General features: G+C 36.3%; 1 protein-coding gene across 2 annotated transcripts in view; it reads left to right on the top strand.

Moving 5' to 3' along the window:
- The window catches only part of ITGBL1 (integrin subunit beta like 1), a 145,875-nt gene that overhangs the window by 75,696 nt on the left and 55,012 nt on the right, over positions 1 to 15,167 (top strand). For both annotated transcript variants that reach the window (XM_068677823.1, XM_068677812.1), the window contains one exon: positions 379 to 525. In XM_068677823.1, coding sequence (XP_068533924.1) covers positions 379 to 525 — 147 coding nt within the window. The remainder of the gene's footprint in view (positions 1 to 378; positions 526 to 15,167) is intronic.

Raw genomic sequence — 15,167 nt, forward strand, 5'->3', positions numbered from 1 at the left:
GCTGCAACTGTGGTAGAAAAAAAGGAACATAGAGATAAATGAAATACTGCCTTATGATGACCTCACTTCTCCAGACAGTGAGAAGTGTATTTGTATCCTGCTTTCCACTCTTTCACATGAGGAGTGTGTGTCAAGTGACAAAACACCCCTTAAGGAAAAAAAAAAAAAAATAAAGGAAATATGTCTCAAATGGAATAACATGCAGAGCTATTGTCAGAAAAATAAAAAAAGTAGATGCAGTGAGTTGATTGTATTTTTTGCCAACTGACTCTTTAATGAAAAAAAATTGATACAGTTAATCTAATCAATATCAATCTAATCAGTATCAATACCTCTCATCAGCATGGAAGTTAATCTTTAACTGTATTCATTGGAAAGGTCACGGACAGTGTAATTGTGGAAGGTGTGACTGTAAAGAAGGATGGACTGGGAAGAAGTGTGAACATCCACGGTCTTGTCCATTGTCAGCTGAGGAAAGTGCTAAGAAATGCCAAGGAAATTCTAATTTACCTTGCTCTGGAAGAGGTAAGCATTTTCATGCTCTAGAAACATACTTCCACCAAAAGAATTTTTACAGGTTTCCAGCATTACTAGAACTGAAATATGTGGAATCTCTTGGCTTACTGTGGATAAGTCAGACCTGCATAATTTATGAGCTATTTATAAGGGAGGACAAGAATAAAAAGGGCACCTATTTTTACTGTCATCTATTGCACTGTATTTTATGTTACTTGCCTCAATATTTTAGGGGGGAGTTTGCAAGGAAGTTTTGAAGTTTCGTTGCAATTAAGTCTTGCTATGGATATATTGAAAACATGAAATTATTCTTCGCATTCTTTGATGGAAACAGCAATGATTTCAGTCTGTGTAAAATGCTGTGGCACCATTGTGATAGAACTGTTCACATTCACACTGCCAAAGAACTTGCCCTAAAAAATGCAGTACTGATTTCCAAAATACAGTTATTCTTTAGTGCAGTTTCCTAGTTAGCCACTGGCTTTTCATTTGAAATCATTTCTTTGTGACACTGTAGCCTTTTAAAATCTCTAACTGAAAAAATATACAAACTCATAGGTACAATTGAAATGCACATTGCAAACAAAATGAAACATTGTTCAGAAGGACAAGGACCTGCTAATTTTCATTCTCACTGTGTGAAATGTGTTTCTTGTAGAGAACAGAGAGAACAGTAAATATGACACAGACTTTTGCTAGAGCTGGCAATTGAAGTTGTTATGAATTCTGCTCACTTAATGTTTGCTGGGAAAGGTCTAACGCTGGTATTGAATTATTACATTTGACCCTAAATGTCATTTCATTTGCAACTGCTTCTTCCAATCATACTGTCTAACATATTCAGAAATTGTAGGCTGTCCACCCAAGTTAGCACTGTCATAATTATATTTTTCTCCTCCTGTAAACGTGTATAACTCATAACTTAGTAAATGCAGGATTAATTGTATCTTAAAAGAAATATGTGTTAGCAGACTGTTGCCCTTTTTTTTTTTTTTTTTTTTTTTTAATTAAAGTTTTCCACTAGATTACATCTTGCTATTATTGCTAAAAATTCTCAGTGGAATTTATGGGCACAAGTTAGATGGAACACGATCATCTCAATCAGTCAATAAGGGAAGACTGACCAATGTCATCTAGCTGGGCACTTTATTCTGCAATTTCCTTATATCCAAATAAGGAGAGAGAAGGATTTGAAGGAATTTGAAGGATGGACTATTTGCTGGATAAGGAATTGGCTGGATGGACACACCCAGAGAGATGTGGTCAATGACTCTAAGTCCGGGTGGAAGTCATGATCAGTGTGTCCCTCAAGGGTCTGTCTTGGTAACAGTACTGTTTAGTATCTTTATCAATGACATAGACAGTGGGATCAAGTGAACCCTCAGCAAGTTTGCAGATGACACCAAGCTGAATTGTACAGTCAACACAGAAGAAGGAAGGGATGCTATCCAAAGGGACCTGGACAAGCTTGAGAAGTGGGCTCACGTGAACCTCAGGAGGTTCAGCAAGTCCAAGTGCAAGGTTGGTGCAATCCCAGACAGGAGGACAGGCTGGGAGAAGAACTCATTGAGTGCAGCCCTGCGGAGAGAGAGGTTTGGGGATTCTGGCGGATGAAAAGTCAATATGAGCCAGCAGTGAGTGCTTGCAGTCCAGAAGTCCAACTACATCCTGGGCTGCATCAACAGACGGGTGGCCAGCCAGTTGAGGGAGGAGATTGTCCCCCTCTGCTCTTCCCTTGTGAGGCCCCACCTGGAGTCTTGCACCCAGGTCTGAGGTCCCCAGCACAAGAAAGATGTGGGGCTGTTAGTGGGCCCAGGGGAGGGCTAGGAAGATGATTTGAGGGCTGGAGCATCTCTTCTTTGAAGACAGGCTGAGAGAGCTGGAGTTGTTCATGGTTGAGAGTTGTTCATGGCTGAGAGAGCCATCCCCAGTCTGGGAAGGCCTTACTGCAGCCTTTCACTACCTAAAGGGGTCTTACAAAGAAGATGGAGAAGACTGACCTTTTACATGGGCAGAGAGTTACAGAACAAGGGGGAATGGTTTTAAACTAAAACAGAGGAGAACTTTCGATTATATATTAGGAGGAAATTCTTCACTCAGAGGGTGCTGAGGCACTGGAATAGGTTGCCCAGAGAAGTTGTGGATGCCCCACCCAAGGCCAGATAGAACGAGAACCTGGGCAATGTCCAGATAGAATGAGGACCTTCCATGGATCTGGGTGATCTTTAAGGTCCCTTCTGCTGAGCTGTTCTATGATTCTATGATCTTTAGGGAATTCAGTGCATTTCATTTATCATGCTTGCAGTAATTATAACTAAAACAAACAAGACTTGTCTTTTTTTTTTTTTTCTCATCTGCGTCTCTAGGAGTTGTGTATGTTGTGCAACTGGAGTCAGTTATATTATTTGCATAACAAAGCCTGAACTCTGCATTCACTGCTAAAAAGGGAAAGGTATCATACATTTTGAGTCAGATGACAGAGAAAAAAAAGAACGATAGTGATAAGAATAAGTTTGATGTGAACAAAAACAGTCTTAAATTATAAAACATTGTTCTGTTTAGATTTTAAATTTTGAAAAGTTTTACAAAGTGTAATGGGAAATGTGAGTTTAAAGCTCACTTTTAATGTTAATTTTTAACTCATTTTAATGTCAAAAATTCTATCCTCTTGGCTTTCTAAAAACAAAACAAAACAGAACAAAATAAATCCAACAGTGTTATATTGATGCAGTAGGAGGGAAATAAGTCCCTTTCAAGTGAATTCATTTAACTGTTCTGGTGGTCAAAATTTTATAATAAAATGCAAAATGCTGGAACAAAAGGTTTAATTGATAGTAGTTTTCACTGAAGGAACAAGGAGTTTTGCATTCTACACCTGAAAAAAATATCCTTAAAAACTGTCATTTTTAAATGGAATGTGGTATCTCACTTTAATTCTATGAATAATTTTGTTTATGAAAGTGGGAGAGAAAAGGAGAAAGGACTAATTTTAGACTAATAATTTGTAATTTGCTCTGTTTTGTTTTGTTTTGCTTTTTTTTCAAGCCTGGACTCCCTGGATTTCCTCTTTCCACTATATTGTGGATATAATTAAAATTGTAGGAAGTTTCCTGTACTGCTGAAAGGATATAGGTGTTTAGTTGCTATGAAAAAAAAAATGTCAAAAAAAAAAAATTAATTAAATTTAAAATTTTAATTAAAAAAAAAAAATAACTTGCACAGTTAAATTCTTTGGTCCTATTTGAAAATTCTACTAATTGTCATTATAGCTCATCATGAGCAGAATTTACATAAATAAAGGATTTCCAATCAAAACATGGTAGTGGGAAAGGCCATGTAATACAAGTTTTTCTGAAGTCAGGAGCAAGCAATGTGTAACATGGAAGGGAAGGTTCCAAAGAAAATTCAACTGTTTCTTTTCCATGTAAACATTATTCTTTTGATGACTTCCTTGTAATATTTTTCTGCTGGCTACAAGGACAGTAAGTGTACATCCATGGCACTGCTGGTGAAGTTGAGTATATATGAGTAAATATAATGGCCTTACTTAATAGGATATTTTAGTAAGGCAGTTCATATATGGAGTAGAACACATAATGAAGAGCCCCAAAATGCTGCTGCAGTTTATGATTTTGTCCTGTATTGTGTGTCCTTGAAGACTGCTTTCTGCTCACTTCTACCCTTTGTTTCTAGGTTAGTCAACAGCAATTCTGATCGCTGACAGACTCTTTTGTAACCACTTTTATGTTCTTGGATAAAAACATTGAAAGAAAAAGCATTCTTATGATTTTTAATGGGATTACAGTTAGCCATAATGTGTTGGGGGAAATAGTAAAGAATGATAGAATTATTATAATTCATAATGTGTTTTTTTTTTTTTTTAATTATTTTTCTGTAGTCTCTGCCTAAATGCTGAGATATTCTCAGATTTTCAAGTAGACGAGGTTGAAACTGTGATGCTCTTTTCCCAAGATTAACACAATTTATATTTTTGTTGATGGCACTTTCTTGTTGAAATGTTAAGTATGATTTCAAAGTTAAGTATGATTTCAAAATGTGATAATTCTTCACTTAAACAGTGCACAAATAAAATTCCTTGCTGCCTCAATAAGTATTGAAAAAATATTATTTCAAAACCCATCTGGCCATATTTTTATTTTTATTTTTATTTTATTTTATTTTATTTTATTTTATTTTATTTTATTTTATTTTATTTTATTTTATTTTATTTTATTTTATTTTTTTTGTGCATTTTGCAAGACTTTCTTATATGGAAGACTACAAAACTCCCAATGATTTAGTCCTTGAAATATTCAGTAATAATTACAGAAGGTGAAACAAAACAAACAAACAAAACCCACAAATCCTCTAAATAATTCATAAAAAGAGGTTTGAAATTTATATATTTTTATGTCAGAGATTCGAGGGTTACATAAAAGTTTTGTCATTTGTTTTACCTTATAACATTTTATAACATTAGCACAAAAATAATGGCAAAATTATACACTTCAAAAACTGTTAATCAATCTGAGGGATGAAAATCTTCCATCTTTGAACTTTATTTTGAGAAGATGCTTATTTTATACCTTATGTTTTGCTTTTAAATGTAGTAATGATTAGAATGTTTAGAAAAGGACAGAGAATGTTAAACCAATATTACTCTTTTTTATGATTCAGTATAAGCTTTTTTTATGATTCAGTCATCCAATATTTTTGTATTAACTTTTCCTATAAAGTTCCAGATTTTTAACTAAGTGTTCCCAAATTTTTATTATTCACTTATGATGCAAATTATGTTCCTCTATAAGCAGGAAAAGAGAAGACATCAGTAATGCAAAGTAAGAAAATTATTTGTTGCCTGTGTTACCCAAATTTAAAGTTAAGTGTTTAATATATCAAGGGTACATGAAAGTTGTACTAAAACATTTAGAGCGTTAAAAGGAAGCTATTAAGAACATGACCTGATTTGATCAGCACTATCCATAAAATGCTGGAATACAATCTCTCAATCTGTCTTTCGCTCTCCAGAGAGCAGATGAACCAGGGTACTTCTATCTTAATTCCCTTCCTTTCCCCAGTTACTCACAGGAATAACAAACTTCATGGATGCTGATCAACATGTGGAGACAGCAGAGAAGCTGCCAAAAATATCTTTCAGCATGGTCTTCTATTTCTTAGCTGCTTCAAGTAGGTGGAGATAGAAGGCTTTATATTGGCATGCTGAGCAGTAAGTGGGAATTTCTGTACTCTTAAATGATGTTATAAAGACAGAAGAAATATATATCCTCTCAGTTACATCAATCAGGCTGTCTTTACTTTCAGTAGTTCCAGTTATATATAATGGGAGGGATCAGATGACAATTTTGGGAATTCAAACACACTATCACTAGGTACTTTCCAAAAATGACTTTCCATAAAAAGCATGTTGAGGAGGAGGAGAGCTTCTAGCTGGCTTCATTCATATAAAATGTGTAATACCTTCTACACTTTTATTCCTGAGAGTGGTTTTTTTTTTTTTTTTTCACTTGCTACATGAATTTTCATTATAGATGAAATATTTTAATAATAAAATTCTGTCCCTTTTAAGAACACACTGTACAACAAGACCAGTGTCAAAGATAAAGGAGAAGACATAGCAAAAAGTTCTTATGGTAGGGAATAAAGAGATAGCTTATTGTTATCAGGATTAAGGGACAAGACAAACCACTTTTCTATCTTTATAATGCACATCACTCACTTGAGTTTCCCCTTAGGGCAAAAAGCAGATGTCAAAATAATTATTGCAAAAAAGCCGTGAGGAAGAGAAGTGAAAATAGAAAGAGTAGATTTTGAGAATCGTAGATGATAGCTTTCTTTTTCTTTTTAATAATCTTGTTCTCTTCACTTATCCTAAGTGAAGACAGCCATCCCATGGCAGTGATTCAAAGAAAAATAAATGACAAATCTTCTTATTGGTAGTGTCTTATGCCATTTTAATCTCGTTTCTATAATTGCTTTTATTTATTTTTCATATGGAGAGAATGAGACTATTTCTTCATCCATGAAATTCCCTTTATGCTTTTACTCTAGCAATGGATATCTAAAGTACAATTTTTTTGGATTCTGTATTGATTTTTTTTTCAAACTCTCTTAAGTCCCACTTATCAAAATATTAAATTTGTTATATAGCATTTTGACAGTTTTCTCCCCATAGTTAGTTTACAGTAACTTTGCTGTTTCTTCTCTGTAGAACTATCAGAAAGCATTGGAGTTAGTGTAAGAGCAACAGTGCTCAAAGCATTATTACAGATTCCCTGTGGTGAACTGAGACAGTGAATCAATCCCATGTGTTCAGTGCTGGGTTCTGTGATGTATATTTCTATTTTGCAAGATACCATCTCCTGGAGTCTAGAAACAGAACTTAGGGACAAGGATCAGTGACGACCCTGAAGAGCAGTGCCACTGTCCAGTGGCTGCTGCAAAGTCCTAATACATTTGGGGATATCTTGGCTGTACTATTGTATTATTATATCACAGAATCACAGAATCATCTAGGTTGGAGGAGACCTCCACGACCACCTAGTCCAACCTCTGACCTAACACTAACAAGTCCTTCACTAAACTATGTCACTAAGCTCTAAGTCTAAACATCTTTTAAAGACCTCCAGGGATGGTGACTCAACCACTTCCCTGGGTAGCCTATTCCAATGCCTAACAACCCTTTCAGTAAAGAAGTTTTTCCTAATATCCAACCTAAACCTCCTGTGGCACAACTTTAGCCCATTCCCCCTCATCCTGTCACCAGGCACGTGGGAGAATAGATCAACCCCCACCTTGCTACAGCCTCCTATATTGTTTTATGTTGCTCTGGAACATAGATCCTCAAATCCTTGGTTGACACAGGAGATATTGTAAATTGATACAACATACCATGTCATGCAGAAGGAAAGAGAAATCTACATGCAATTAATCATATCTGTGTATCAACAGGAGTGGAAATGAGATATAAAGATGCATGCTGAAAAAAAATGGAAAAAGAGGGAACTATGTTGTTCTGAGCTTTGTGATGACTTACCCAACTGGTCATGAATATGACATAAAAAAATAAATCAGTTTGTAAATAATTCTGGGATTAGATCTTCAACTACTATAGTTTCATATAAACCTATGGAGGATGGATCTTCATGATTTTTAAACCTGGATGCAAACCAGTTCATCTGCCCAATCCCTGGAAGTGTTCAAGACCAGGTTGCATGGGGCTTTGAGCAAGCTGGTCTGGTGGGAAGTGTCCCTGCCCATAGCAGGGGGGTTGGAAGTGGGTGATCTTTACCGTACCTTCCAACCCAAACCATCCTGTGATTCTATGATCTCTCTGTCAGATAAATCCCTACAGAGGTATGATGCCTTACAAGGACCAAAGGGCTGCTGGTGGGAACCAGTTCTGTGCTTTCATCACTGGAGCTGTCTTTACCATAATTTTATGTCCTCACAGTTCTGGTTCTTTTTTTTCTAAGTGCAGATATTAATTAAGAACTTTGGGGTTCCTGTCTAGAATGATATTGTCAAAAATGACCAAGTGAAAAAATCTTGTATATTTATTAAGTATCTATAGAAAAACATATTTTTTAAAGACTTTTAAAGCTTATTGACTCAGTATAGCAAGGTTGTAGTAGAAGTTGCAATTTGAGTAATTCAGTATACTTTATATATGACAGGATGGGATTACAGAAGAAAAGTGTAAACAAACCTAAGGTAAAATCTAGGTTACTATCCCTGATACCAGCTCTTTATTGCAGCCTCTTACTATGCAAATTGCACTGTTTAATTGAAGTGTAAATTACTCTAATATACATCATCTCTGAATTTGGCCTGCTGTTTTCATTCATTTTGCATGACCCCTGCATTCTGAAGGAGGTCTTAATTAAAGCACTATAGTAGATAGTCTGGCAGCAAATAATGTTATTAGCTGGTGTAACAAGAACGGAACATAAATGCAAGTCATGCGTCCAAGTGAGCATCTCTAGCTTTAAGATTGAGCTCCATTATTCATCTACTCTTCGCTTCAAGCAGAGATGCACTCTTACCGTGCTAGTACTTTAATGCCAGATGAGCAGTGTTATACAATTTGGTATACCCTTATAGGCTGCACTGGCATTCCGAAGTCCACTTGCTATCTGCTGAAGTCTAAGAAAAAAAAAAAAGAAAAAGGAAAAATATTTGCACCACCCTCTCTCTTTTATTTCTCTTCCTTCCTTCCTTCCTTCCTTCCTTCCTTCCTTCCTTCCTTCCTTCCTTCCTTCCTTCCTTCCTTCCTTCCTTCCTTCCTTCCTTCCTTCCTTCCTTTCTTCCTCCCTCCCTCCCTCCCTCCCTCCCTCCCTCCCTCCCTCCCTTCCTTCCTTCCTTCCTTCCTTCCTTCCTTCCTTCCTTCCTTCCTTCCTTCCTTCCTTCCTTCCTTCCTTCCTTCCTTCCTTCCTTCCTTCTTTCCTCTCTCTCTCTCTCTCTCTCTTTCTCTCTCTCTCTCTTTCTCAGTAATAAATACATGGTTTGGGAAGTACTTTTTTTTTTTCCAAGTAAGTGTTCTTTTTTTTAATCTGTTCCAGTAGACGTAGGGTGTGTTGGAAGTTGTCTGTTTCTGAGATGTGGATGATATTTGCTAGATAAAGGGGTCCTCAAAATATTTTGTAATAGAATGTGTGAATGTTCTGAAGTCTCCCGCTGATTTTCAAAGTGGGAAATTTGCAAAGAGGTAAAGAACAGAGGAAAAGTAACATGTCTATTTTATGATGATACTTAGGAAAGAGGGTTGTAGGATAAAATCGGCAGCATAACATTTATGGCTCGCAGAGTACCTACCATGGATTCCTCTTTACAATGAAAATGACTTGCTCTTCTCCAGTATAGTACTTCTAGATTCAAATACCTTTCTTTTTATTCTTGCCAGTAAGAAAGACAGTGCAAGACAAAACAAATTCTGATGTTTAAATGGATCTGCAAGATGCAGGCAGAATTATTTATATATGATGTGTTTATATAGTTATTTATATACAAGTACATTATTATTACTGAGTAAGGATCAGAGAGCTGACTATCAAAGGTTATACTTTGGTCTGCTTCAGACCATCTAATCAAGAGAGGATGTTAATGAAGCCTTTTGCAGATAGCTGAAGGAAACCTCAAGATTGTTGTCCTTGCTACACAGAGGCAAATTCAGTCACCTTGATACCTGCTGGATGATCAGGAGAACTCAATGCAAATAATCCAAATCTCTGGCATAATTGGAAGAAAATCTCATGACAAAAGTGGGCCAGCATGGGGGTCATGTCGTCATCAGGCTGTTTTCTGTCACCTTTGAAAGACTGGTGACTGGGGGAGGGTCCATGATGATTGAAGAAAGGTAAAACCAAAGGCAATTATAGGTCAGTCAGCTTAATCTCTATCTCTGGGAAAGTGAGAGCAAATCCTCCTGGAAGATATTTCCAGCTACATAAAGGATAAAATGTTGTCTATAAACACCGAACATGGAGATTTACCAAGGGCAGATAATGCTTGACTAACCCGATTTCCTTCTGTGACAAGGTGACCATCTGTATATATAAGAGGAGAGGAGAGAGTGTTGTATACCTTGTCTGTAGCAAAACCTTAACACAGTCTCCTGGATTATCCTTGTAGTCAAATTGGCAAGATGTGGACTGGCTAGGTGGATGGATGGAAATGAAGGAATGGTGATCTGCAGAACAAAGTCCCTCTGGTAGGTGATTACTAATGGTAACCAACCCTCACAGGAGTTGATATGAGAGACAGTAATTGTTCAACTCTTTAACTTAGATAATGGGACAAAGTGCACTACTGACAAGTTTGTGGATAATAGGAAATGGGGAGTAGAAGGCGATACACTGGAAGGTGAGACTACTATTGGGAAGGACCTGGACAGGCTTGGAAAGATGGGCTGACAAAAATTTCAGCAAGACAAATGGAAAATCCTATATCTGGGAGGATTTCCGTCATAAGAGTTAATACGATGGCTAAGAATGGATAGGGCACAAAAGACACAAATCTGTAAAAAGCTGGACTTCATTCCTTTCACTTCTTGAGAGGAATTTATTTTTCTGATGGCTGCAAGCATTAACCACATGATAGTTCTCCCTTATTCTCTCAGTCAGTGCCTCTGAAATGCCACCTTCTCTGAACACATCAAAATTTTCCTCTTGCATGTGAAATGTTCTTCCTTGTTATTGTTCTCTTCATTTTAATCCTTGCTCCAGCAGACAAAGCTGACCTCTTTCATCTGTGAAAGACATCTGTGAAAGAACTTGAAGGCCAGGTCTTTCTTCTTTCTGACATCCATATTCTGCACATACTCTCTTCAGTATCCCAATCTTGCCTAAGTGTTCTTGGCCTGTATTTTCCCATTTTGGATTGGTGGGATTCTCCTGCTGTTTCCAAAATACTCAGCAATTGTTAGAGTGTCTTCTGACGTAGATGGCATTTTTTGTTCAGGCACCCCTGTTTCATAAAATTTTTGAACTTGACTTCTTGTTTAGCCTAGCAGGAAGCATAATTTAAAAAAAAAGGAAAAAAAAAAAGCATAATGTGTTTACCTTATGGCCATTCAATATAAAAATCTTAGCTTTGGAATTATTATTCAGAAAAAGAGTATATGAGAAATAATATTTTTGACATGTTATGGTGTGTAAGTTTAGGTTAAACTTTCACAGTGATGTGTATCAGTAGATGATGAATATACCCTAGAAGAATTTCCCATATATTAATAAGATGTAATAGGTCACAGACCTAAGTTATCAGGCTAATTTATGCTGTTTACAATTGAAAGATTGGGGTTGGTATTCAAAAAGTTCATGCAAAGCTTTGCATAAGTGGATACGGCAAGTGCTACACTTGGCAGCAGGCTGGCAATGTTGGAACATTTCCCTGTAGTGGATTGCTGTAATTACCATAATTGCCATTACCTAATCAAAGAATGGACTGACACTCATTTGTGCTAGACTTCCTTTGAATCTTTTGTCTAGTCTGTCTCTTTCATTTGATTGTATGGTGGGCTGAATATAGACCTGCAACACATCAACACCTTTGATGGATAGTGTGTGTTTGCGGAGTCTAGAAAAGCAATGTATTGTTCTGAATGCTAGATGGAAGAATCGCATACACTTAAGTAGAAAGTCCTGATAGTCAGAAGTTTGCAATAACATTTCTTTAGTTTCTGTTGAAGGATGACTAACAAACATCAAATATGCTTGTTTTGATACACCAATATCATTCGTAAAGAGGTAGAACATAAGATTTTTTTTTTTCTAGTCACAGAAGACAAGAACCAATTAAAATTAATAATAATTTTAAAAGTAGATTAGATTTTTTGCTGCTCCAAGGTGTCATCCTATTTTGGTTCACTTCAAAAATTATCTTTATCCTGAAGTCAGGATTTATCAATGTCCTGAGTACTTGCAGAAATATGGGAATGATTCACACTGCAGACAAAGTTATTCATTAGAACGTGCAAGGGCAGTTGTCTGATGGAATATTTATGCAATGCATACGAGGCAAGAGAGAAATGCAGGTTCATCTTTCATCTTTGGAAATATAGCAGGTGTGCAAAACAAAAGTACCTGTAAGTATCATCTCTCTGATTACTTTGATATATCAAGTATTTGTGGTTTTATCACAGTAACAGGAGACCTTCCAAACGAATCTCTGCTGGAAAAACAAGAAGCAGCTGAGGTGTGTGTACATGTTTATATGTGAGAGCTGATTAAATTTCACAGCTTGTTGACCAGAAAAATATCTGGTAGAAAGTCATGAAGTTGTTTATTGCCACAAAAATTGAAATGAAGGCCAGTATTGTTGAAAACTTTTGCTAACATCCTCATAATAAATGTATGTATATTGAAACATTACTGAATGAGTCAGCTTACATTTGCAAATGCAGAGCTGACTGGTGTATGCACAACAAAGCATTTTTTTTTTTTTTAACCTGTAGAGCTGCATACTGTAAGGGGAAAAAAAAGTCAAGACATCATGTTAAATATATGTTAGTTATTGTAAACACAGTAGAATATTCTGGGTGAGGTTCATATTTCGAATTTAGCTAGTTATCCACTTTGAAATATTTCAGCCTTTGTTTTCAGTGGAATGACAGTACCTTCAGATGCAAAACAATCTTTCCATTAATTTTATATTTCTGTGTCGCTAAAAGATGAATGTTCATAATTCCTACTTTTCTCTACTGTCCTTAATGAGAGTGACTCTCAGGCTAATCTTCAGATGCCTTCATCTGGGTTCTAGGAATTTCACCAGTTTATGAAATTGTTTACCCCAACTGTAATGTTGTATTACACTTCAAATAATATTAATGGATGTCTGTGTGGGTTGGAGAGAAGAACCTCTGCTGCTGATATCCGGATATGAGTCCTTGTTCTGAATTGTAGTTTATGGATTGTTTCAAGCTGCCTTAGCAGTGACATCCAGACTAGAAAATTAAACAGTGCTATGGATCCTCCCCAGGCACTGCAGCTTGTTTGCCTGTAATGTCAAATTGTTAGAACAATCACTGGTCTACTTCTGCCCTGTGCCAGCTAGTATTCTTTCCAAACAATTCCTGCTTCTAGTACAGGAATTAGCGTGGGCTAGTGACTGGTCCCAGCAGGCAGCCTGGATGAGGCCACCTTCAAGGAAGACAGCTCAGTAGTATGGATGCCAGTTCTTGTGTGCCAGATGGCCCCAGTGCCAGGGAACAGTCCCAATACCATTTAACTGACTAGTAAAGAGACATCTATCAAACACTGTGCTGTTGTTATAACAGTGAAGACTGACCTTCTTTCTGCACTGTGGTTGGTACGTGTGTAGCCCACAGGAAAAAATGAAAGAAAGAGGAGTCTCCAGTGCACTTTGCCAAAGGCCTGCTGCCTATTGTGAAGCCGCTACCTGCTCTCAGACTTTTCCAAGACAGCAGATTATGTAAAATAAATGGATCAGTGCTGTCCCCAAATTGATTTTGTATAGTGAAACAGAAAATAAATAGATTCCCAGGTTGACTGAGTAGTTAGATTTCTTCCTTCTTTTGTGCCTATATAAAAAATCACTTAAAAATACCGTAAAGGCCCTGAAAATTCAAGTGGAAGCAGTCTTTTTAACTGAAAATGGTTAAGAATCAAAAGGGTTTGGGGTTTTGGTGAATACTGGTGAATTTTTGGGGGGAATTTTGGTGAATACACTTCGGTTTCCAGAAGCTATGTTTTGGAAAGGAAGCCTGCAATGCATGGTGTGATTTTAGAAGCCCAGATTTCCATGATAGAAAAATGAAACCTCCCTTCATCTATACACTTTTCTTAGCTGGGTTTAGACTAGACCAGATTCCAGCCTGAATAATGCTTGCTTACTTGTCTGTCTTATAGTTTCCTGTTTGAGGTGTTTGCGATTTCTCTTCAAGTATTCTGCTATGTAATGTTTATGGTTGCAGAATGAGTTATTCCACTCCCACAGTAAATGTGTATCAGTAAAGCACATTTAAAGATACAAAGATTTAAAAATTCTTTCAATTCTGTAAGGGATAAAAATATTAAAAAGCTAAGCAATCTATTTTTTTGTAATAGACAAAAATAATCTAACATGTTCTATCAATAGTTATATTCTGGTTTAGCTAAATTCTAGTAAAGTGCTATTTACTAGCTTTGAATGAAGCACTGATGGATATAATAGAGATGCAGGTATTTGTAAGAGTCAAAAAACTACAAGGGAAATTTAAGAAGTTAGTGAATATCATTTTCAAAGTACGTAGACTTTCCTATCAGGAAGAAAAATCCAACTTGTTTAGTAAAGTACTTTTAAGAAATTAAGATGTTTAGTAAGTGATCTTGATATTTTAATTGACTTTTTCTTTTGCTACTTTTTGAGGCTGCTGTTATAGTGCAAAGGAGCACAGTGATCAATTATATTATCTACGAGGAAAAAAAAATAATTAAAAAAACAACACAAGGACTAATTTGCAAGAGCATGTAACATTTGATTAGTTTACTATTTTTACTAAAGAAATTACAAAGAAAATGTTTATGAGTTGCTGTCTAGTAAGAACTGTCTTTTAAAATATTTTCTTTAGAAAAGCAGCTCTCTAGTGTTTCAAATGTCTATCAAACACCGGTTGGTGAAACTTGGCAACATTTTCTATACGGACAGTGCTTTTGAAGTATTTCGTACTCCGTGATTGTACAAACAGTTGTAACCTTGCTTTCAGTAGAAAACTAAAACAACAGCATAAGCTGCACAAAGAGTGGGAGATGAGAAAGTGCTTCCTTACTTTTAAGAGGTCTGTGTATTATGAGAATCAAGTACAGACTGGACTAAATATTTTAACTGGAAGCAAGGAGCCTGAGAAGAAGTGAGATTGAAGGAAGTATTCTGATGTCTCACAGAGAGTTTTTGCAGTTATCAGAGGAAAGTAGGAAGTATAATTAGCAACTAGGAACCTAAATACTTTCTGAAGTCTTTGTTGGATGTAAGTTTAAGTATCTATATGAAACCTTGGGAAATAACTGTGGTAAAAATGTTTTCTGCAGTTTATGGTTGGAGGAATTGGTGCAAAGTTCAGTGCTGGTTCAATATCAAGAAACGTCAGGCTGAAAGCCAGTCTTCATGCTAAGAAAATCTTAACAAAATTTTCTTCC

The sequence above is a fragment of the Anas acuta genome, chromosome 1, assembly GCF_963932015.1.
Source record: "Anas acuta chromosome 1, bAnaAcu1.1, whole genome shotgun sequence".
Lineage (NCBI taxonomy): Eukaryota > Metazoa > Chordata > Aves > Anseriformes > Anatidae > Anas > Anas acuta.